This window comes from Solanum dulcamara, chromosome 4 (assembly GCF_947179165.1).
Source record: "Solanum dulcamara chromosome 4, daSolDulc1.2, whole genome shotgun sequence".
NCBI lineage: Eukaryota > Viridiplantae > Streptophyta > Magnoliopsida > Solanales > Solanaceae > Solanum > Solanum dulcamara.
Window position 1 is genome coordinate 55,038,366 of NC_077240.1, and position 25,983 is coordinate 55,064,348.

Consider the following 25,983-nt stretch of genomic DNA (forward strand, 5'->3'; position numbering starts at 1 on the left):
GTGAAAGACGAAAGTTGGGGTGGGTGAATTATTTTTTTAAAAAATAAAAAATATTTTTTTATCATGTGGAGGTGCATGTATCACACCTTCCACTCTAAGTGTGGTTCTATACTTCTGAATTTTGAATAGGTATTAAATTCACTTGAAATAAAATTAGGGATAAAAAATTACCCGTATGATTCTAGTGCTAAAGTATATTTACCAATAAGTTTGGGGAAATTTTTACGTATTTTCTCAAAAAAAATTGTGGCAAAATATGTGTATTTGATCATATGGTGGGCCAATGGTGGACGAAGTTGCTTACCAACCGCGGAAAGTTCCTCCAATTGGGTCACTTGGGTCCACCTTTAACTGAAGAATATGGTCACTTGTCAGGTGCGCATTTCTTAATTTCCTTATACAATTTCACGAGGAAGAGAAGACAGGGAATTAATTGTTTAACATGGGCCTGGAAATCTTGGAACCTAACACTTGCATTCGTGGGTGTTGTACCAGCCGAAAAATCCCCATTCATCTCCCTCCTCCTTCTTATTCTCTGTCTCAGCCTATTGCCCGAGGTCTTTTTCATTTTATACTTGAAATCTCTACAGAAATGCAACTACATACCAAGTTTTACTAATCTTTATTTGGTTGCAGGGGCTGAAAGTGTGGTGTATGAAGCCATTCTTGATGGTAAAAGAGTTGCTGTTAAAAAACCCATCCTGTCCACATCTGAAGATATTGATAAATTCCATAAAGAACTGCAATTATTGTGGTGAATTTCCTCCCCTTCTTTTGTTTGATTAGTTTGTTTCTTTGCGTCTTTTTGTGCGAAATGTGTTTTCTAAATAGCAAAGTAGATCATCCTGGACTAGCAAAGCAAGTAGTTCTTACTTTGTCCTTACCTATGAGCAAATTGTTTGTGTGTGGGGTTTTGATTGAGGTTTGTTAAATTGGTTTTAGTGAAATAACCTCACACACAACAACAACAACAACAACAACAACAACCCAGTGAAATCCCACACACAACAATTCTAAAAATAATAGTAATAGTAAAGTTTTGAGTGTCTTAATGTGAAATGTGGGTAATCAAACAATTGTTTTTTGTTTTGAGAAGGTAAAAGTTTTTGACCAAAACTTTTTCATTCTAAATATTTTAATAATAAAAATTGGTATTAATTGTACTTTTTATTAGTTTTTGATTATGTAAATTCTAGTTGGACGATTAAGAATTCGATGTCGGAGAGTTGAAACTAACAATTAGAAGAGTTGATCTCATACTCCAAGCCTTCCAATTTTTTGAAACAGTGGAAGTAGCAAATTGTATCACTTGAAAAAGAAAAAGAATGATATACAAAATTACCATTTCTGATTGACAAAGCTAGAATATCTACCTTATAAGCCATACGAGAATACTTCCTACTTCTTGTTGTTGTGTTTCTCTACAAGAATATCATGAGTTATGGTTATGTTTTTGAGCTTGGTTAATTTATTTGTTTGTGAAGTTTTATTAAAATGTCTTTTGGATATAGCACATTGGATCATTGGGGGATAGCAAAGCTAGTGGGGGCGCATGCCAAGCCGCCAAATTACATGTTTTTCTTTGAATACTATGAGTCTGGAAATCTTGCCGGGAAATTACACATGGATGAATGGAGGCCAAGTATCAGACAGGCACTCGAAATCTCAGCTCGTCTAGGTGTGTTATGCATGTGTATTTTCCATCTGCTTGTCTTTTTCCACGTAATCATGGATAGTACAGAGTTCTTTTTCCTTTGGTGTAGGGATTGTTTGACCTATCTAATAAGGTTAATGATGTAACGTAATTCCAAAGAATTTATAACATTTTCTACGAAGGATCATGTGAGCGATTAATCTTGTGAAAGTTGCATTGATAATGTTATGCTATTGAGTGTTATTAGGCAAATATTTATTAATGAAGTGAGTTAAGAACAATGAGATGGAAAGTTCAATTCCTAGCGGAGGCAAAAAACACTACGTGATTTTTTTCCATCTGTCCAATCTTTAGTGGATAGACATGTGTTGGTGGGAGGTAGTTGATGCCCCCATGGATTTAGTTGAGGTGCACGAAAGCTGACACAGACACCGTGACTATAAAAAAATAAAAAATAATTAAGCTTCTATTGGAAGACTGCAATATCAGATTGTCATTCATAGTAGCTGACACATATGGACTTAAAAGGGAAAGAAAGGGCATTGGATGACACTTGAATCATTACTAGACACCTGGACTGCTATGAGGTTTTGTAGTTTAATATTTATATCAACTATTTAGAATTTTTTTAACCTTGATGAAATATATAGAAAGAAAAATCATTGGTCGCAAGAGGAAATTTGGAGGAGGTGAAGCGAATACCATGACATTTCAAGAAATGCCATCACATCTTATTGAGTGACAGTTACATTTGTGGATGAAAGAGTAATGTGCTAGCTAAGATGCTTTTTCCTACTAAAGTTAAGTACATCTCACACTTTTCCTCCTTCCTCGGGTTTTCCTTAAAACTGGCTATCTTTCCAAATGGCTTTAAGCATAGAAGATGTTTGCTTAAGTGGCATTTCTTTCTCCTAAAGCTTTTGATTACGAGGCACACCAGCTACCCGGCTATTTTTGGCTACATAGGAAATGTATTGAATTGTCCAGGCTACTTTGTTTTCTCTCCTTTATTCCTCTGTTAATGAGAATAAATCAATTCAATTTTAGCAAAATTTACAGTGCTCTCTCCTATTACAGCAAAGGCCTTACAGTACCTACATAACCTTGGGATTGTGCACAGGGATGTGAAACCAGCAAACATTCTTGTAATGTCTTCGATCTTCCTGGTTCTTTTGCAGTTTTTATGTATATCATTGTCTACTTTAAATAAGCCCCTCTCCCAATTATCTCCTGATATACTTTCATTGATTTATTTTTTTGCTATACTGCAGCTTGATAGACAGCTACAACCACATCTCGCTGACTTTGGTTTGGCCGAATACAAAAAGAATCTTAAACTAGTTTCCACTGAAAACTGGAGATCAACTGGCAAGCCAACTGGAGGTTTCCATAAGAGGAATATGGTTGGTACGCTTATTTACATGGCACCAGAGGTGCTGACGAAAGAGATCCACACTGAAAAGTCTGATGTATATAGCTTTGGAATAACAGTAAAGTAAGTGTTGCAGTCACCAGCTGCTTTGCATAACAATGAGAAATGGAAGTGATTTTGCAAGTTTACTTACCTGCTACTAACTTGTTATACCTGTTTTCAATATATAATATATGCTGTTTGAATGTTGTTTTGCTTCTAAACAAGTAGCTTCCTATATAGCATCACTGATTTGTTGTCATAATGTGGGGCTGGATTTCTCCATGAATATAGAGTGGTGAGAAGACTGGAAGCACAAATGGTTGAATATTTCGATAAAAAGTCGAATAAATTCAATCCAAATAAATAATTTAGCAGTATAAAAACTCTAGAGGAAAAAGATCAGCATAAATATGACACATGCTCCATATAGGGTTGAACAATCCATCTCTAGCAAGTGAAAACTCATCCATTCACATTCCAAAACATGTTCTGGTCTACCTTAAACCGTCTATATGTTCATCTCACAGATACTGGAAACTAATAGTCATTCATGGTCTAGAGATATCCTGTAAATACATTAACCCTCAACCTTCATACAGAAAACTCCCACCTGAACTGATGTAATGATATCTGAAACATAAACATGGATAAATACAACAATTTGAAGCTAAAACTGCTTAAGAAAATTGTACCCAAGGGTGTGGCCTAGTGGTTGATGAAGTTGGTTGAGCATCATGAGGTCTCTGGTTCAAATCCCAGCATAGATAAAACACTAGGTGATTATTTCCTATATGTTCTAGCCTTGGTGGACAGAATTACTTGGTGCCTGTTGCTGGTGGGAGGTGACAGGTATCTGTGGAATTAGTCGAGGTGTACTAGCTGGCTGGAGACCATGGTTAACAAAACAAAACAAAAAAAGATGCTCCAGAAAATTTAAATGGAATGCTTAACTTTGACTTCATCAAAGTTTCTTCAGTTAAAGAATCATTGTTTTAGTGATACTGCAAGGTAGATATTTCTCTTTTGATATCTGTTACAAACAGTGGTAAATTTCCTGGATAATAGCTGGTAATTTGATGCTCTCACATCACGTCCACTGCTTGCTTAGCAAAGCTGGATTGATCACTATGTAGCTCTTGTAAACTTTGCAAATTATATGAACTTGTTATCTTCCAAAAGTAGTCGGTTACATAAACAAGCTCAAAACATGTAATGGTGTTGATTCAGTGATTAATGCAGCTTCTGTAGACTGTTAGCTACTTTACCTCATTATCTTGATATCCTATCTCTGCATCCACATGGATCTGTCGAGATTCTTGCGTGTAGAAGCAAGTTAATCAGCTACTCTGTATTCTCTTTTCTTTTTTTGACGCCCTAATTATTATCAGATAGAGGAATTGCTCACAGAAAGGCCCTTTGAGTTGTCAAAAGTGGTTTGGGCATTGTTTTCCTCAATATGGATATAAATGACTTCTTCAGATTGCACACAAGATGTTTCATGGGTAACTGCCCAAGTCCTATGTTTCAGTCTTAATTATTGAAACAAACATATTAGCTTTTCTAAGTGACATAATTCTTACCACCTTTACAATACTGTGATAAGATTTTAAGAACGCTGTATGGGCTACTTATGCAAGCAGAAGATTGTGTGACCTCTTATGGTCTCAGAAATTTATTCCTGGAAGCCTGGTTTCAGAAACTTTTGTGTGTCCCATGATAATAATTTGAGACACATTGATGTTTGCAGCGACAACAACAACAAAAGACCCTTGTGTAATCCCACGGGTGGTCTGGGGAGAGTAGAGTGTACACAGACCTTACCCCTACCTTGAGAAGGTAGAGAGACTGTTTCCGTTAGACCTTCGGCTCAATGTTTGCAGCAGCATTGCTTCTATTTTCTATTATTCGTTAGATCCTCGGCTCCATGTTTGCAGCAGCATTGCTTTTATTTTCTATTATATTCTTCTTTTTAATGGATCATGACAAAGAAGAGGTTGTTCCCATAATGAGCTAGTTTTGTGTTATTGTGTCCAATCTACTGGCATATCCTTTTCACTTTTGTTAGTAATGCTATGTTGTAAAATACATCGATGGGGCTGCTAGCAGCAACAAGGATTAACCTGTCCTCAGTTTGTATTTGATGCTAAAACTTGCATGGACTACCTCTTTATTTCAAACTTCTTGTGAAATGTATTTTTGTATTTCTACATTCTAAGAGCTTGTGGATTCATCATGTTGCAGTGAGCTTCTTACTGGCATGGTTCCATACACTGATCTTCGTGCTGAGACACAGGTTGGTGTTTTTTCACCTCCCCAAATTGAACATTTAATTGGCATACTAGTTACACCTTAATCTCAAGCTAGTTACGGTCGGAAAATTGTCGGTCTTTATTCCTATCAAATTTAAGGTAAGTTTTACCTTTCGAAAAAATAAGAAAAAAAAACCCTCCATTAGGTAGTTAATTCTTTTTCAGTTCTATTTCCTTTTGTTGGGTAAACAGTTATGCACATTGCACAACATAAATGAAGGTGTTTCCAGAATGTAGACTGGGAAGAAGAGAAGAAGAAAATTGGTAATACCAGTTCGATTGTTCTCTCAAGCAATTGAGACTTAAATATTGACGTACACATGCTCTAAAGTTGGAAGGATTATAATGAATACCTAGTGAGATGCAGAGATTCTTCCTAACTTACTGTAGTGGATCTACCAAATTGATATTACAGTACGCTTGATACTCCCTCCGTTTTAATTTATGTTCATTCCTTTTTAGTCTATTTAAAAAAAATACCTTTCTATATTTAGTACACCCACCGTCCCAATTTCTGTGACATAGTTTGACTGAACACAAAATTTAAGAAATATGGAAAGACTTTGCATTGTTCCAAAACTACCCCTAAAATAAATGGATTTTCAGATAGAAGAGTACACCTTTATTGATTTCTTGCTAAGTAAGTGGGACCCAACAAGGGTAAAACATTGATTCATAAAACATTTGCCAAATAAGAAATTGTGTCATTCTTTTTGGGAAGGACTAAAAAGGAAAGTGAAAAATATAAATTGGGATAGAGGGAGTAAGTTTATAATTCCAACATTTCCATTTTATTTTTAGTGACAATCCGTTGTAAGAATGAGATGACTTTTTTAAGTCCACAGTATTCAAAGGGTATTTTTGGTATGTTATACACACCTTTAGTTTAATACCACAAGATTCTAAAGTCTTCTTTGCATTTTTATACTTCGTGCCTAGTCAAGTTATGACACAAAATGAAACGGAGGGAGCATGTCTTAACACTTTACTTTAAACTGACATGTACAATTGTACATATTATATGCTATCATCTTGTTGCGAAAGGTATTCGCTAGTCTCGAAGTGATTTTGTATGGATATCGGCAAAATTATTCATTTGAATTTACGAAACTAATAACAGTACATACTGATTCAATCTTTTGATAATACTGACAATCTATCCCTCCCCAGACCCCACGATGTGGGATTTCACTGGGTTGTTGTTGTTGTTGTTGTTGTTGACAATCTATCCCTATGTGTTTTGGTCTTCCGTGAAATACGGGGAAACCATATGTATTGTGGTTTGATTGTCAACAAATCAGTGTTATTAATTCTTTCCCTCAGCGATTCTTGATAGAACGGTATTATCGTATTAGCTTATATGTGACTAAATCTATGGCTAGATACCTTACACTTGATATGACCATACTTTACCAAGATATCAGATTACCACCATTTAAATGCAATATTCTGAGGTGGATCATCTATTTAAAGGAGATCGTGCCAGTTTGCATAAAAATCACTTAACAATTCTTTACATGTGCGCTGTTCTCATATAACCATCCTCCCAGGAGACCTCTAAGAATTCAAATTACAACACCCCATTTACTATTGCAAGGAGCTTGGAGAAACTGACTTTAGCACAGTAAAATTGAATGAGATGTTGGTTTGTGTAATTATGAGATGGGTTAGTTAACAAGTCTCCTATATCAACCTATCCTTCAGAGGCTCCTTCTCCAGGAACAAGTTGAACATTTGGGGTATCAATAGGTTTGCAGTCTCTCATACCTGTTTCTTCCAATATATCTGTCTTTACTTTCATTATGAAATGAAAAAACTACTACTGAATTGTGCCTTTTCGGTGCCTCAAAAGTGTTTAAAGTTCCAAAAATCCTTAGTTTGAAAATAACTGGTAATATTGATTAACTGGAGTGATATTTCCATAATCACCTATTATGAAAATGTCATTAATATAAATGATCAAGAAAAATGTGCTTGCTGTGAAATGAATGTATTTGAAATACTGAACGAGTTGCTTCACTTGAAAGTATGTTGAATTGCCTGACAACAGTTCTGAAATAGCTAAACCATGATCTTTGAGATTTTTCAAATCCATAAAGGGATGACACCTCAGTGCATTAATCTGGACTTCCTTTGAGCAACGAAACGTTGGTGGCTATTCGATATAAACTGTGTCAATACTGTCCCATACTTGTTCTGACCAATAGGTTCTTGATTTATGTACTAATATATATTAAATTGTATGAACACTCTGGGCTATAGGACTCAAGTTAAAAGTAATAAGGGAAGAAGGTGAGTCTCACCTATTGCTTTAACAATAACTTTTTTATCCATTAGCTATTATAATAGTGGAAAATGTCGAAGGAGAAGTATGTAAGTATGGTTGTATGTGTGATAGCATCTACTATCATATTATACTAAAAGTGGGAAGAATGTTAGGCAAAAGTTAGATTACGGTTTTACCCCTACATTAAATTTTAAATGCTATAAACTATTTAATAAATTAAATATTAAATAGTAAATCATTATATAGAGAGGCTGTTTCCGAAAAATCCTCGGCTCAAGAGTCACTTTCCCAAGTAAAATAGAAAAACAATATATATAGCATAATGATACAAAAAAGAGGGAAAGCGATGCAAATTTTACATTACAAGAACAATAATGATAGCATAGTAATGTGATAATGTGATAATCAAAGGCAATAACAAACACAAGTATAAAGGCACGTCTAGACGTACGACCACCCCAAACCGGTACACGGTCAGGCACCATTCTATCCCTACTAGCCTTCTACCCTAATCTGCGACCTCCACTCATTTCTATCTAAGGTCATGTCCTCGGTGATATGGAGTAGCGCCATATCTTGTCTAATTACTTCTCTCCAATACTTTTTTGGTATACCTCTACCCCTTCGCATAAACCCAAATCCAACCGCTCGCACTCCCTAACTGAGGCGCTGACACCCCTCCTCTACACATGCCCAAACTATCTCAGTCTCGCTTCTTTCATCTTGTCTGTCACAGATGCCATTCCCACCTTCTCTCGAATAACCTCATTTCTGATCTTATCACTCCTAGTGTGTCCACACATCCATCTCAGCATTCTTATTTCCGCCACATGCATCTTCTGAACATAAGAGTTCTTTACTGGCCAGCACTCCTTATAAACTATTTAATAAATTAAATATATTAAATAGTAAATCATCATATTAGTACATGAATCAACCACCATAAAGTCTCTTGAGTATATATTCTTTGTATTAATTCCATGTTGGAGTAAATTCATGAATATTTTTTTTTGTCATCTTCCAATTAGAAAATTGAATGGTTATGTTTGCCCTTCACAAAAAGAAAAAAAACACACAATCCTATATTATATTCTTTTTTTATATATAAATATTTGTATTAATGTGAAGTACATTACATAAATTTTATTTTCACTAACTCTCCATTATGTAAATATATGTAACTCCCACTAATAATTATATTCATTATGTTTTTTACTCCCACCTCTCATCCATGATCTCAAATGGATTAATGTCATATTCATGACAACTCTTTGTGTTCCTCAATCCTATCCTATAAATAGAGAGATTTGACACAATATTATATACACTTAAAACTGTTGAAAAAAATATATGAGAATCTCTATGCTCTCTTCTCTTGTCTTTTTTTTTTGGTTTAATGTTTATGTTTCTTGTTTGTTTTAATTGTACATGTTGCTATTGTTTTGTTATTATTATTGAGAATTACAGTGATTTGTTGCTTTGTGTATATTAGCCTAGCATGTAGTATTTTAGTATCCTCATTTGAATATTATATTTGTACAATAGTTAGTTATTTTTACTTTACCCATTTTTAATCAATTTTATAATTAAGGATGTATTTTTTTATTACAAAGATATATGTACTTTTTATCGTAAAAGTGATGGATTTTTTTAGTAAATACCAATAAATTTGAAAGGGATAAAATATATGTCATTTGCAATACAAAATTTATATGAAGTATTTTAGATAAACGTGCAACTCACGTTCCCAGAACTAGTACTAGGAATATCAATGAACCAATGAGATGGTTCAAGAGAAAAAGATAATTTTCTTAAGAATGGATTATATGTTTTAACTTCCATTTCCTTTCTCCTGTATGAAGATGTTAAATGAATATTTATTGCTACAAGCCTACAATAGATTAATTGTTGTCTATTACACTGATCAAAGGCATGCTCATTCTAGTCGTGCATTTTCTAATTTTGTTTATGTGTCTGATCACTATACTTGATAGAAGCAATTTTATGGTTATAAAGATTCATAGAATGCTTTTCTCCTTTTGAAATGGCAGAGAACTATCAGTTTTTCTCCTTCACATACATGATGGGAGTTGGATTTTAATTCAAGAAACTGTTTTTCTGAATACATGATCTTTTTTTACATTTGGAAAGAGAGTTACGAGCAGTTGATTTTGTCTGTCATATATCTTAGATGCTTTCTGGTTCCTATATCTACGCGTGGCAGGCCCATACTGTGCTTGAAATGAACTACACTGAGCAGCAACTTACTGCAGCCGTTGTATCTGAAGGCTTACGACCCGTTCTAGCTGATCTTCAATCCGGTGCTCCAGCAAGTTTAGTCTCTTTGATAGAAGGATGTTGGGATAAAGATCCGCAAAATAGGCCTTCTTTTGATGATATTGTTGTGGAATTTGATTCCATTCTGGAACATGAAGTTGGAAGGAACTGTATGGAGAAGGCCTCAGGGGAAGCTTTTATTTCTTCAAATGGTGTTGATGCTGCAAATTTCCAAAGCTATCAGGAGAATATTAGCTGGTTCAGTCAAGGTAAAGACTTTTTGAAAAGGGTTCCTACTGTCCTTGCTGCTAGCACATGGCTGGATTCTTCAGATGATCATATGTATAGTCCAGTTCTGTCTTGGGGTTCCTTTGCATCATGTGGGAGAAGGGAAACAATGGAAGATAGACACTTCCTTATGCCTCAGTTGTGGGGTGAAAAGGATATTCACATGTTTGCAATCTTTGATGGTCATCGAGGTAGGATACAAAGTCCTTTTCTCTGTTGTGATTCTTACTGTTGAATTGAATGACCACCGAGTATTCTACATGTGGGCAAAAGGGAATCAGATGTTAAAGGAAACGGGATTGAACAAATTTCTTAATTCCTACCATTTTACCCTTAGGCTAACTATCATTTAGAAGGGAAATAAATAATTTCTTACACATCCAAACTGAATGTTCTCATTAGCTTTGTCAGATTGAAGAGCTGGAAATGTGGGTGTGTAGTAATTTTTGGAGGAACACATTGGTATCATATGTTACCTCATGTCTTTACTACTTGGTTTTTGAAGAACAGGGAACATTGTGTCTAATATCATATAGCTTTTTTTGCACATGTATATATTAATAACACTAACAAAGCTCAAGAGCAATGCAAGCTAAGATAGTAATAATAATAAAGTGGCATAATACATAGATAGACACCTTAACTTGGCCTCAACTGACAACTGAACGCTTCCACTTTGACGATGCACATCTCGACACTTCAACTCATCTCCACGTGTTAGTTGATCACTCCAATTTACAAAATGACCATCTAAAAACCCCAAAATTTATGTGTCACATTAGCGTCGAGTGTTCACGAGATTAAGTGGGGACGTTTTGAGGTGTCTAGATGCGCATTCTCAAAATTGGAGTGTTAAGTGGCTAGTTGAGGCCAAGTTAAGGTGTATATGTATTATGCCTTTATAAAGTCGTTGTTTCTCTTATTCGGATTATCATGACAACAATTTACTATTATAACCGCATGTTCCTCTTAAAGCTCTTTTGTTTTTTATATTGTCATAATAGAGATTACTTGGGAAAAATCCAAAAAGGAAAGGTATTTAAATATTCAACATGATAAGTGAGTAAAGAAATTTCCTTTTTTGGTTTGTAGAATAAGATAAATGGTTGCAAGTTACTTGTTACCACAAAATGGTGGAAGTGTTGATGAATAGTCAGACATAAGATTAGTTAATTGTAATCACTGTCCTGTCACTCTAGAATGTGGAGACTGGAACAAAAGAGATCAAACTTTAAGTTTGAAAATTGGTGGTTAAAAGTAGAGGGGTTCAAGGAATTGGTGCATTCATGGCGGAATGAGTACACTGTGGAAGGTTGTCCAGATTACAAGCTAAATGTTAAACTTAGAATGCTCAAACAAAAGCTGAAAGATTGGAGCAGAATTACCTTTGGGGAAATGACCAACAAAAAGAACAGTTAACTCGAAGAATTGGCAGGAGTTGATCTGAAGTGAAAGAAGTTCCAAGAATCTTATGCAAACATGACCTAGAGAAGGCATATGATCATGTTAACTGGAAGTTTCTACTGAAGGTGCTTGAAGACATGGGTTTTGGTAAAAAATGGGTCAATTGGATACGTTTCTACATCTCTAATGTAAAGTTCTCTCTAATTATAAATGGCAATAATGAAGGCTTCTTTTCATCTGAGAGGGGGTTGAGGCAGGGTGATCCTATATTACTTTTTTTTGTTTATCTTAGCTATGGAGTGGCTCAACCACATGATCAGGTTGGCAAGGGAAAATGGTTGATTTAAGGGTTTCCAAGCTCAGGTGCAGGGGCGTAAAGAAGATGAAAGGGGATTCACATATCTTCTTGTGCAGATGACTCACTAATATTTTGTGAAGCTGAAGTGTCACAGATCAGACATATTAGGGCTATCCTCACTATTTTTGAAGGCATTTTTGGTCTTCATGTTAATTGGCAAAAGAGTTGTATTTACCCAGTGAACAAAGTTGATAATATGGAGATATTAGCAAGTAATCTTGGATGCTAGGTAGCTGCCTTACCCACAAAGTACCTAGGGATGCCCCTGGGCCCTGGGTGCAAAGAACAAAGAGATGGAAGTTTGGGGAGAAGTGCTAGAGAGATGTGACAGGAGATTGGCAAGATGGAAGAGTCAATATTTGTCCTTAGGAGGGATATTAACACTAGTCAAATCTGTGCTGGATTCCCTTCCTTCCTATATGATGAGCCTATTTCCTATACCAAAGAGTATTGAGAAGAGAATAAATTTGCTCAGAAGAACTTTTTTGTGGAATGGAAACAAGGAGCAGAAGGTTAAAACCTTGTAAAATGGGATGCTGTAACACTTCACAAGAAGCAGGGGGGTTAGGTATTAAGAACCTCAGTTTCCACATCTTTTGTCTTTTGTAAAAATTGTTATGGAGGTTCTGTGCTGCGGATATGCCTTTATGGAAAAGAATCATCATTGAGAAATACGGACTTCAAAGTCACTGGATCACTGAAGATGTCCTTGGAAATTTTGATTGTAGTGTCTGGAAGACTATTAGGAGATTGTGGCCCCAGTTTCAAGAAAATGTTCAACTCAAGGTGGGCAATGGCCTGAAGATTGAGTTCTGGAATGAACTTTGGATAGGTGAAAGGAGCTTGAAATCTCTCTTCCCTGATCTGTTCCTCCTCAGTCAACTGACTAGGGCCAATATAGCTCAGATGTGGAGCACACAAGGTTGGAATTTCAACTTTAGAAGGGCCCTAAAATTGGGAGGTTCAAAGAGTTGCAAATTTGCTTATGGTGATAAATGATTTCAATGGAACTACCAATGCACCAGACCAGTCTGGAAACTTCACAGCAATGGTGCGTTTTCACTGTGAAAGCATGCTATTGGAGGGGAATTACTGGCCAACTACAGATTAGGAACTGGCCTTAGAAACTAATCTGGAAAGCCAAAGTCCCCCTAAAAGTTTCTTGTTTTGTGTGGTTAGTTTGCAGAAAAGCTTGTTTGACTCATAAAGTACTACAAAGAAGAGGTAGACAGATTTGCTCAAGATGTTTTATGTGTGACCAGGATGCTGAAATAAATAGCCATCTATTTCTACACTGTAAAGCAACTGCAAATCTGTGAAATATGTTCTTGTGTATAATTGGAGTGAGTTGGGTGGTTCCCAAAACTACTAAAAGTCAGTGTTATCAAAGGCGAAAAGCACAAAAAAAGCTCTAAGGTCCATTGGGGCTTTAATCACAGAGTCCAAATAAAGTGTGAGCTTTAATGAAAAAAGGTGCAAAGGGAGAAAAACATACAAATATATATGTTTAGTTCAAGACCAATAATTATAAACATGAATGACAAATATATGACCAAAGAAATTGAACAAAATGTATGATAAAGTGAAATATCAATTGTTTAGCGTCACTTCTTCAAAAGAGGCTCATTGGCAAGGAAAAGTTTGCCTTAGATCCTTGATGACCACACTGAAGTGCACATAAAGAGAGGCGAAACGCTCAACACGTTTTGAGCCTTGCTTCAGGTCTTAAGCACCTTTGACAACACTGCTAAAAGTATGATGGACTGCTGGAAAGAGATTGGAAGAAGAGAGTCAGAAGAGGACCGGTGGGAATTGATTCATGCAACCATCTGGTGGACATTGTGGAAGGAAAGAAGTGCAAGAGGCTTTAAAGACAAAAGCAACAACATGCAAAAAAATTAGAATGAACTGCGTTAGTCTTCTATATTTTTGGTATAAACAGGATATGGTGGGGGATATAGAACTTTTTGTTGATTTTATAGGGAAATTGTAAAGCTCCATAGACTAGTTCTTGTGGCCTTCTGGTTTTTATCCTATGTGATGTAAGTGCTCACTCTCATCATTGTTTGGATGATGGAATTTTTTTTTTGAAAAAAGTAACTTTGTATTATATCTGGGATCAAAACAGTACTTGGGTAGTACTGAAACCATATTTACAATAGAGCTCTAGTGTCTTCCCTCTCTAGCCATAAAGAATCTAGAACATCTATGACAGACACAGTATCTTTAGAGTAAATCTGAGTACACCAAAAACATAGCAGTACGATGAAGTTCAACTTGATTGTCTGCACATCATTCTCTAAGCTCTCAAAACATGTGGAATTCCTCTCCTTCCAGATTGTACACTGGAGGAGCCAACGCCAATTCAATCCGACTCAAGTGAATGTATAAAGGAAGTTGGGTCTGATGCCACGATTTGGGTGCAAGAACACATCATTAAGCTGAGCAAACAGTTTGGGGCCATGTTCGATGGTTTGGAAAAGGATTCAGAGGAGCTATTTAGAAAGCTTGACCAAAGAAGAGGGGTCCCTTTAGTGGGTAACAATGACAACCAACTGGTTCCTAAAGAGGTTAGAAATCTAAATTTTGATGTCAAATATAAGGATGGGGAACCAAGAAGTGAGCTGAGGAAGGGGAGGAGACCATCAATTGATGATCAATGAGAACCAAAATTATCTCATAGAATGTAAGGGGTTTGAATGGGGTAGATAAGAGGAAATTAGTGAAGCAGCTTGTGCATCAATGAGGAGCAAATATTTACGTCCTCATAGAGACTAAGCTGGAGGAAGATGTGAAGAATTTTCTTAAAGAATTATGGGCTAGTAGATGGGTGGGGGGAGAGTATCTGGAGGCAAGGGGTAGCAGGGGAGGGATCTTGATTATGTGGGACAAAAGGGAATGAGGGGGAATTGGTGGAAGTTGCGGGCCAATTGATCACATGTAAATTCACTGGTATAACCCAGGATCTAACTTGGATTCCTTACGGTAAAGGTTGTCCTCTCCAACTTGTCTTGATAATAAGAGAGGGGTTATGAAGCCAGCACACTAATTATATCTTAAGAGTAGAAAATACTAATATAGTAGTAGCTTTTACCTTATTTGGTGGAGAGTTTTATCCTCTTAAACTTATACCCTCCAAGAGCTTGAACTTCCCTTCAATCTTAGCTTGAAAAGAGGGAGAATATACAAGAGCCCTAATGGTATTTTATGGCTGCTTTATGAAGCTAAGAGAGAGAGAGAGAGAATTCTAGAAATCAGTTTTTTTTCCTAAGTTTAAATGGCTTGAAAGAGCTGATATCAATCCCTTTTAAAGGGACCTGCCTTGGCCGACTTTATCACTCATTTTGGGCCATAATTTATCAAGTAGGTGATGCCCCTACTTGGCCTTTTCACTTGGGCCTTTGTGGACCTAAAATTATTGGGCCTTGGTTGCCCATTATTCTCATTTTCTTCTTAGTTTGGGCCAGCATTGTCAAGTAGATGGTGAGTGTCCTTAGGCCCTATAAGATGGTCAAATAAGTCTTAGTAGGTGATACACCTACTTGGCTTTTGAGGCTGGTCAAAAAGTTTAAGTAGGTGACGCACCTACTTGTCACCTACTAGCTTAGTTAAGTCAAGCAAGCTGCTCACTTAATTTATTCCATTTTCTAAATCTTAATCTCTTTTGCTTTACTTAACACTTCACTTTAAACTTTAAGTTCAAATACCATCTTACTACCCCGAGTTTAAATACTTCCGTTGAGGTTAACTTGGAGTATATATGCTGAAATGTGCAAGGAATTACAACACCTTTCAATCTATTTTAACGCAACACTACTCATATAAGGAACATGGTCCTTCATCTATACGATAAGGCTATGTCACGTGTCATATAAATAGAACTAGCATATGGAGAATACGGGGTGTTATAGTACTGTTGGTGGAGAGTCGATGCTATATGCGGCAACTGTAAGCAGACGGGGCACATATCCAAGGTTTGCAAATTAAGAACAAAGGCCTATGGAGCTTTTCAAGCACAAGTAGCAGAAGCTGCAGATGCACATGAGGAGCAACTCTTTACAGTTTCATACTTTTCAATCAATGAATCCTCTGATTCGTGGCTTCTCGATAGTGGTTGCACACATCACTTGTGCAATGATGCTGAAATGTTCAAATTCCTTGATGATACTTACAAATCCAAAGTAAAAGTGGGAAATGGTGAGGCTGTAAAAGTCAAAGGCAGAGGTACAATGTCTATCCCAACAATATCAGGTATCAAAACTATTCCTGATGTTTTGTACACATCAGATATGAGTCAAAATTTGTTGAGTGTTGGACAAATGCTTGAAAATAATTATTCTCTGCATTTTAAGAATCTGGAATGTGTTGTTTCTGACCCTTCTAAAGTAGAATTATTTTGTGTTAAGATGAGCAACAAAATGTTTTCAGTTGGTTTGGGGAAAATAACAGAGCAGGCTTACATTATTACTTCATAAACATGTACAAACCTATGGCACAAAAGGTTTGGTCACTTCAATCTGAGAAGCATCGCAAAAATGAAAAAGGAGCTAGTGGAAAATATGCCTGAATTAGTGAAACCTGTCAGCAGGGAAAGCAAACAAAATTGCCATTTCAAGCAAATCAAGTATGGAGAGCTAACCAGAAACTCTAGCTCATTCATATGGATGTTTGCGGCCCAATGAAAACAGATTTCTTGAGTGGTAACAAATATTTTCTCCTCTTTATTGCTGACTACACTAGAATGTGTTGGGTTTATTTCATTAGACTGAAGAGTGAAGTCTTTGATGTTTTTAAACAATTTAAAGCTTTAATAGAAAATCAATGTAATCTCAGTATTAAAGCTTTAAGGTCTGACAATGGAGGAGAATATACTTCTTCTCAGTTTGTGGAGTTTTATAGCAGCACAGGTATTGAACGCCAATTAACATTACTGTACACTCCACAACAAAATGGCGTGTCTGAAAGGAAGAACAAGACAGTAATGGAGATGGCCAGGTGCCTTTTGCTTGGAAGAAAGATCCCAAATCAGTTTTGGGCAGAGGCAGTCAATACCTTCGTATATTTGCTGAGCAAATTGCCTACTAAGGCCTTGCAAGACATGACTCCATATGAAGCTTGGTGTGGAAACAAACCATCAGTAGAACATCTCAGAATCTTTGGGTGTATATGTTATTATCAAGTTCCAGAAACAAAGAGGAGTAAGCTGGACAACATGTCTCAGAAGGGCATATTTATGGGCTACAGTTCATCCAAAGGATACATGATTTTCTGTTTGGAAACAGAAAAACTAATTCTCAGCCGAGAAGTGAAGTTTGATGAAGCAGCTGCTTGGGATTGGAAAAATCAGAAGACCTCTTTTCTGATTTATATTCAAAAGAGCAGCCTCAACTTGCGGAAGATGAACTAGTGGATGACGCACCAGTACAAGGCACCCGAACCTTAAAAGATGTCTATCAGCGGTGTAATTTGGTTATCTCTGAACCAACAAGCTATGCTGAAGCACAAGACTCTCAAGCATGGAGGAGAGCTATACAAGCTGAACTAGACATGATCGAGAAGAATGGAACCTGGCAGCACGTTGACAGGCCTAGAAATCGCAAGGTGATTGGTGTAAAATGGATTTTCAAGACAAAACTCAATCCTGATGGAACAATTTGCAAACATAAGGCTAGATTGGTGCTGAAGGGATACGCACAACAATATGGTGTGGATTACCAGGAAATATTTTCTCCCGTAGCAAGGTATGACACAATCAAGCTTATTCTTGCATTTGCATCTCATAGTTCCTGGCAGATTCATTAGCTTGATGTCAAATCGTCTTTTTTGAATGGTTTGCTTGCTGAAGAGATCTATGTAGAGCAACCTGATGGTTTCTCAATTCCTGGAAAAGAGGATCAAGTTTATCTCTTAACAAAGGCCTTGTATGGACTAAAACAAGCCCCAAGGGTATGGTATGAGAGGATGGACAATCATCTTATCCAACTTGGCTTTAGTAGAAGTCAAAGTGAAGATACTTTGTATGTGAAAGTCACTGGTGGTGAGTCCTTAATTGTCTCAATTTATGTGGATGACATGCTTGTGACATGAAGCAAAATTGAACTAATCCAAAGGTTCAAGGATGAAATGGAGGAAGTTTTGAAATGACTGATCTTGGAGTCATGAAGTACTTCCTTGGCATGGAAGTGTTGCAGTCCAGTGATGGAATTTTTATATGCCAGCAGAAATACATTTCAGATATTCTGAACAGGTTCAAAATGCAAGACTGCAAACCTGTGAGTACTCCAATATCTACTGATGTGAAGCTTGGCAAGGATGAGGATTCTGAAAAAGTGGATGATAGTATGCATAGAAGCTTAATTGGCAGCCTTCTATATTTAACCACAAGCAGACCTGACATTCTATTTGTTGTAAGTTTGCTCTCTAGGTTCATGCATTCGCCTAGAGACACACACTTCACAGCGGCTAAAAGAGTGTTAAGGTATATAAAAGGAACCAGCAAGTTTGGAATATTTTCCCAGCATCTGCCGAAGTGACTATGAATCTGGTCGGTTACTCTGACAGTGATTGGGGTGGCGGCGCTGATAATTCCAGAAGCACTTCTGGATATCTGTTCTGTTTGGGGACAAGTTGTTTTAGTTGGAGCTTTAGGAAACAAGAAACTTCAGCTCAATCAACATTAAAGCTGAGTACATAGCTGCTGCATTTGCTGTGAACCAAGCTATCTGGCTAAGGAAGATGTTAAAGGACTTAGGCCATGAACAAACTAAAGCTACCAGGATCATGTGTGGCAACAGTTCAACAATTTCAATCTCAAAAAATCCAGTGTTTCATGGTCGAACTAAGAACATCAAGATCAAGTTTCATTTTATTAGAAAAGTCCAGCAATCTAATGAAGTGTTGCTTGTTCATTGCTCACCTGAGAACCAGCTACCTAACATTTTCACTAAGTCTATGCCAGAGGAAAGGTTTGAAGATCTGAGCAAAGAATTGGTGTTCATCGCGAAAATGCCAAGGAGGAGTGTTAGACAATTGGCATTTTGAACTTCCAACTTGTTGTGTTTTACTTAGTTTCAGTTTAGTGCTTCCCTATTTTCTAGCTAGACTTAGTCAACTTTAGTTGCTTAATTTTCTGAAGTTAGTGGCCCTTTTATGGCTGGTAGTGGCACATGCTTTTTTCAGTTTTCCATCCACTTTGTAAGTGGCTATTAGATAGGAAATGGTTAGCTTTTTTCCTTATATAAATTCAGAACTTCTACAAGTTAATGAAATGGCTGGAATTTCATAAGTTCACTCTGTTTTTATACTTCAATTCAGTTTTTTGGAGTGTTTCTGTTTCAACAAGGAGGACAAGGAATAAGGTATTTGAAGACCCAAAACAGTAGCCTTTTGATGAAGAGGATTTAGAGATTTTGTGAAGAAGAGTCCTCTCTTTGGAAGAAAGCAATTATCCATAAGTATGGGTAAACCAACCCTTGGTGCTGAAATGAGGTAAATACTACATATGGAGTGGGTGTTTGGAGGGCAATCAGAGCATTATGGCCGAAGTTGCAGGAGAACTCTAGGATTAGGGTGGGGAATGGCCTCAAAACCAAGTTTTGGAAGGACAATTGGCTAGGTGAAGCTCCACTGCAGGACAGATTCCCAGATCTCATGATGTTATGTAGGAATCCAGAGATAAATGTTGCTGAATGTTGGTCTAACCATGGATGGAATCTCAATTTTAGAAGACACCTAAATGATTGGGAAGTGGAAAGGGAGGCTAGTTTGCTAAATGAAGTGGAAACTTTTGCTGGAACCACAATGGAACCTGACAAGCTAAGTTGGAGACACACTACAGAAGGAAGTTTCTCTGTTAAAAATTTGTACAAGAGGGAGAATAGTGTTATACAGGAGGAAGAGCTAAGGATATGTATGAATGTATGGAAGAATATAGCTCCTACCAAGGTAAGATGCTTCACTTGGCTAATAGTTAAGAAGGCATGCCTTACTCATGAAGTACTACAAAAGAAGGGGAGAGTAGTGGTGACCAGGTGGTTTTTGTGCATGAAACAGGAGAGACAAATAATCATCCGTTCCTACACTGTAAGTTCACTACTCAAGTGTGGAATCTGTTTTTCAGTCTCACAAAGACAATATGGACAATGCCAGAGCATACAACTGATCTGATGAGCTGTTGGATTAGAAGAGGTGGAAGCAAGAGTCAGATAAAATGGTGGAGGATAATACCTCATGCATATGGTGGAAAATTTGGAAGGAGAGAAATGGAAGGTACTTTGAAGAAAAGATCAGGTCCATTCATGATGTGAAATGGAACTGCTTGGAAACCTCTTTTTTTTTTTTTGGTATAAACAAAACTGTATAGAGGAAGTAGAGGAGTTGGTTGATTTCCTACGTACTTTGTCAAGTTTAGATTTGAATCTCACTACCCTGTAACATGTTTTTGATGGTGGCCAGCATTCCTAATGCTAAAGAATACAACAGTACTATTTCTCAAGAAAAAAAAAAGAAATATCGCGCCCTACATCTTATAGATGTTTACTCCAAAAGCCTTTTTCCATGAAGAGACAGACCACCTCCTTATTTCCGAAAGGGTGGGTCTTTTTTTAGTCCTAAACCAAAACTTCCAACTAAACTTCTTTTCAGAAGTTCATTCTCCTACCCCTCGTCAACTTTAGATATGGTGATATCGCCTTTCCTACTTGTCCCATCAGCTTTGTGGAGGGTCCTGGTGTGCCATTTACTCTCTCGGACAGCATTAGAGTATGGGTAGTTGACTTCCGTAAATCTTGGGGGAGCATTCATTGTTATGCTTTGGGAGCTTTTAATGAACCTTTCAATCTTGAATGCTATTTCCTTCCAGCCAGCATATGCTATTTCAGGAATAATTAGGACATCCCTTTCCCCTCTATTTAATGAGACAAACAGAGTGTCATTGGTAAATGTGCCTGGGAGCTTATCTTGCCAAGGTAATTATATTTTGGATGATGGAATTTTGTGAATATACAGCTACTTGTTCCTAAAAAAAAAATGAATTGTAACTTTACCAGGTTATGGTTTATATAAATAAATTAATGCCTTATAACTGCTGAGTCCTATTTCAAAAATCTATTTACTTCTCCATTTGCTAACAATCATCCTTACCATGAACACCACAAGCAGCTTTATCATTTGTTCGCTTCAATGGCCAAGGGCATGCCATTAGGGAAGAAGGTGGGGACATGCTTACTGCGTTAGCCCTCCTCTTCTTTTTTCTTCCCTATACCTTTGTATCAATAGCAAGGGACCACTTGGTTGTTGATTATTTTGTGGGGAGGAACGTGTAATTGGCTGGAACGACTTGTTTCTTATGTCAGATCAACATTACCCAGTTATTCCTCATTGCAAGACAACTACACTGGAGGTTTATCTTTCTGGCCGTATGTTCTCTACTAATAAAATGATAAGATTCTATTTTATTTTATCTTTGAGATGGAGAAGGGATTGGTTAACTTGGGATAAGAAGGGTGGCCACAAAGCCAACCTTCGATGGTTGGTTTGCTAAATTTCATTTAGTTAAGAACATAATAAGGTCTCACTGCATGGAGTTGCAAGATGAGGGAATAAATCTAGGAAAGAAGATTTGTTGCTTTCAGTTATATCTTGCTATTATTAGTGTATTTTTAACAGAATCTTGTAACATTGTCCAAAAGCCTTTGACAAAATGATTGAATAGTGAACTCCTTTTGTTGGAGTATACTAACCTCACCTCTAATTAGGCATTATTGCAGAGAGCATCCCTTTAATCTGGAAACTGTGTTGGCATTTGATTCATTAATATTTTCTGTTTGTTGTTCTCGAAAATAAACATTTCATTTCTCCAAGCTCTTTAAAATTGAATAATTTTGTTCTTATAAAAAAAATAAAAATATTTGAATAATTTGGTATTCTAATTGCAACTGATGTTAAAAGTGATGTTTTGAGGATGCCAAAGAAATTTTCTTACCTAAGTGATTATACTTTATGGTTTAGCAAACAAAGGAGATACCAGCAACTATGAATCCCTTTTATTTCTCGTAAGTGAAACTTATTTGAAACATCATTCACTGGAATATGGCAGTATTAACTAGTGTGCCTACAGGTTCAGCAGCTGCTGAGTTTTCCTCTGGAGCTTTACCAGGATTTTTGCAGAATCTTGGTTCAGTTTGCAGGTTTTACATGCTTAACTTGTGATTGTTCTCCAGTTGTGTTTGTGTGTGAATGACCAAGAAGTTTTTAAAGAGTCAAGGCACTCAACTCTTGGATGTTTATGACTTTGCAGTCCCTCTGATGCACTTTTTGAAGCATTCATACAGACAGATGTTGCATTCAGGACACAACTTGATTCTTGTCGCAAACGCAAGGGAGCAGTTCAGAAAGATTGGCACCCTGGTTGTACTGCAATAGCTGCTCTTATCGTCAGAAACAAACTTATTGTTGCTAATGCTGGTGATTGCAGAATAATCTTGTGTCGATCTGGGATCCCATATGCTCTAAGTAGGGTGAGATCATTCATTTTCTTAGCCAACTTTCTGATGAATCAGAAGGCTTTTCATTTCCACTAATATACGGTACTGTCGTAGGATCATGTTGCAAGTTGTCTTGAGGAGCGAGAACGTACTATCCGTGCAGGTGGCCTTGTCAAATGGCAAGTGGATACATGGAGGGTGGGTGATGCGGCTCTCCAGGTTAGTCTTTCCAGTTTCACATATTTTCATAGCACTGCTTAATGATTTGCATAGTATTCAGAGTACTCTTTACTTCTTCCATTTTTACCAAATTCTTGCCGATTTTTCAGCTTCGGCTTGGATGTTCTTGTTTGTCCCTTCTATATGCATTTATATATTCTGGAAGTCTGCATTTATGCAAATTTCCCAGTTGGTTGGAGTAGTTCCCTTGTTTTTTTATTATCAGGAGAATCCCTTGACTCTAAGATTTTCACTTGCCTTCTGATCCCAGTTCCAGTTGAAATAGATACTCCCAATAAGCTATGTGATGTTAAAAAAAGTAGCACTGGTGCATGTTCCAAATTTATATTACACATTATCCAATCCTTTTAGTAAGGGAAAGTGGTGTTTTCATTATATTCATTCATTAACAGCTATATTTAGATATCATGAAGCTCAATGATCAAGTTGTTATACAAGTTATAAATGTATTAATATCAGAACTAGTAGTCATTGAATGCACTACCTTGACTGATTCTTCATGTATTGTATGACGAATGGTAAGTTAATGACTTTTATTATAGAAGTATGGAAAATTTCACATTCAAAAATTATGTCGAGCATATCTCGGGGTGCTCGACACCTCTAGACTAGCAGCAAATAGCAATAGATCTGTATTTGGCTGAGACCAATTATGAATAGGATACATTATCTCAACAGTTGGTGATTTAGGCGGGCCTTGTGAGGAAAAAACGGAAGAAACAGTTGGTGATTTAGGATCTTCCAAAATATAGATGTTGTATTATCATTTAGTAATCTGATTACATTTACTTTCTCTAGGTCACAAGGTCTATTGGTGATGATGATCTGAAGCCAGCTGTAACTGCGGAACCTGAGATAACTTCGGCTACTCTTTCTGCCGAGGATGAATACATTGTAAGGATTACAACCAATAGATCTTCCATCTTTGTGGGACTTAGTTTACTCAAGAGGAAAATTTCATTCCGTGATATTTCAATGACTACTTATTGTTATCAAATTCTAGTAGTGAATCTATCAATATGTTTATATCTGACCACATTTTACCCACTTCCAGGCCACATAAGTTGATTCTCAGATTAGATATAGCTTCTTATCTCTGGTTGTATCAAAACAAGTTATTTCCAGGCACATACTGCCTTATTGCACAATTAGTTCCCAGATGAGGGTCTGTTTTTCAACTTCCATTAAAGATAATGACAACTAGCATACAGCTACGGACGTGGACTCCAGTCTGTTACTAATATCATTTGTTGGTTTGAGGCCCTATGTTTCCTTGACCGTTGTTGCTTCCTCTTTGCAGCCACTCTTATTACTTTGACTTTGAAATGTATGGGTACAAGTCAGACATTTTACTTTGACTTTGAAATGTATGATTACATTCGAACTTTCTGTTTTTGTTTTCTTCCCTTTCTCCTCTGTTTTTAGTAGGGGGTTGGATATTAATTTAACTGATTTCGTGAATATTTTGGGTGGGGAAAGGGAGTGGAGTAAGGACGCGAAAGTATAATGCTGATATTGGAATTTGTAAACTGCATTATATTTTTGAAGTGAGTCCAAAAGCCAAACCTTTGAATTCTTGTTCCAATTAAGAGTTACCTAAGCCTGTGAGTTCTTTGTGCTTGTCTTTGGGTGGTAGCCATCCAGTTAAATTGAAGTTGCATGCCATTAAAACATTTTACCTGTAAGGATCTTCGCTATGAGAAATTTGCCACCAATTAAGCCAGAAAGGTTTTAGGTCAAGTGTTTGCTAGCTTTCTAGTTTTCTATCTCCATATAACTTGATAGTTCATTTATCAGCCAGTTATGGATGGAATAATTCTAGAGAAAAATAGGAGATTAGGGTCCTTGGTGAGAGATATGTAGCCCCTTGTGCATAGAAAGAGCACACTATTATCTCGTGAATCCCTTTTGTCTTTTCTTTATTTTTCCTCTTTCCGGGGTCTCCTTTATTCTGTGTATATTAGGACATTCTCGTTGCCACTTGCTTCTAATCTTGACTTGATAATGTGTCTGTACCAAGGTTGATTAACAACTGTCAATTAATCGCTCCAGCAGTTGACAATATGTATATAGTGATGCAAGTTACAGTGTTGTTTGTTTTGTTTGGGTTTTAAATGATTGTTGGAGCAGAAGGAAAGGGTAATGTTTATTTGCTTTATCAGGTAATGGCGAGTGATGGCCTTTGGGATGTTGTTAGTGAGAAAGATGTGGTGAACATAATCAGAGACACAGTGAAAGAAGCAGGAATGTGTTCAAAGAGGTTAGCGACAGAAGCTGCGGCAAGAGGCAGCAAAGACAATATAACCGTTATAGTTATTTTCTTGCGTCCAGTTTCCACAGCCGAGAGAATTTATTAGCTACCTCTGGTTACTGGTATCATCATTCTTTGCCTACAAGTGCAACATTCTTTGTAAATCAATTGATAAGAACAAACCTCATGTTTTTAATCCGTAAGAGTTATTTGGATTAGTTGATTGTCTGCGTTTTCAGCTTGTGATACCTCCTCTTTTTGGACCAATTGGAAAAATGTTAAAATACCTAATGTGGTCCACTTTATTAAAATTACCTTTTTTGAATTACCTTCTTACCTCACATTTTTTTTCTCCATAATCTAATTTTACATACTGGCTATTTTACTTTTGTTCTTTTTTTTTCTCTGTCAATTTTTTTGATATAGTACATCTTTTTATTTTTTCTACATTAACTATCAAAAATAATTTATTCTAGCATATAGTAGTATGTTAAATCAGTATTAGTTGAAGTGGTGGACAGAGATGGGATTGGTGGTGGAATGGGGCAGTCCAGAGGAAAGTGAAAGCCAAGAAGGTTGATTATATATAGTTGAAGGTGAGCAAAGACTAGGAGTAAAAAAGGTCAAATAGATAGAGGTATAAGGTGGCAAAGATGGAACAAAGTTGTAGTTACAACGACTATATTTGAATGCTTGTATGAAGAACACAAACCAAAACTGGGATGAGAAGTTGTATAGTTAGCCAAGGCGAGAAAGAGGTTCTACCATGACCTATACCAAATGAAGTGCACCAAAGATGATGAAGTTAAAGTATGATTGGAGGAGGCGCATATTAGATGAAGATGGCAGAAATACTTTCATAAATTCTTGAATAAAGAGGGAGACATGAATATTGTGATGGAAGATTTATTGAGAGTAATCGAGATTTTAGATCTTGTAGGGATATTAGAAGAGGTTATTCATAGATATGAAGAGGGAGCGCGAATGGGCCATATGAGATCTCACTGGAATTTTGGA

General features: G+C 36.7%; 1 protein-coding gene across 4 annotated transcripts; it reads left to right on the plus strand.

Moving 5' to 3' along the window:
• Positions 1–247: 247 nt before the first annotated feature.
• Positions 248–25,307, plus strand: LOC129887435 (protein kinase and PP2C-like domain-containing protein). Of its 4 annotated transcripts, XM_055962536.1 has the most exons (12): positions 374–557; positions 637–754; positions 1,512–1,678; positions 2,732–2,799; positions 2,926–3,149; positions 5,310–5,361; positions 9,889–10,420; positions 22,109–22,178; positions 22,289–22,508; positions 22,590–22,694; positions 23,514–23,609; positions 24,878–25,307. In XM_055962536.1, exons 1-12 carry the CDS (start codon positions 443–445, stop codon positions 25,070–25,072), a joined length of 1,962 nt encoding a protein of 653 aa, XP_055818511.1. In that variant the 5' UTR covers positions 374–442; the 3' UTR covers positions 25,073–25,307. The 4 variants fall into 4 exon arrangements, 3 of the variants coding, with proteins under 3 accessions (XP_055818513.1, XP_055818512.1, XP_055818511.1); XR_008766373.1 differs by lacking the exon at positions 24,878–25,307 and having other exon boundaries at positions 249–557; positions 22,289–22,503; positions 23,514–23,608; XM_055962537.1 differs by lacking the exon at positions 23,514–23,609 and having other exon boundaries at positions 251–557.
• Positions 25,308–25,983: the final 676 nt, after the last annotated feature.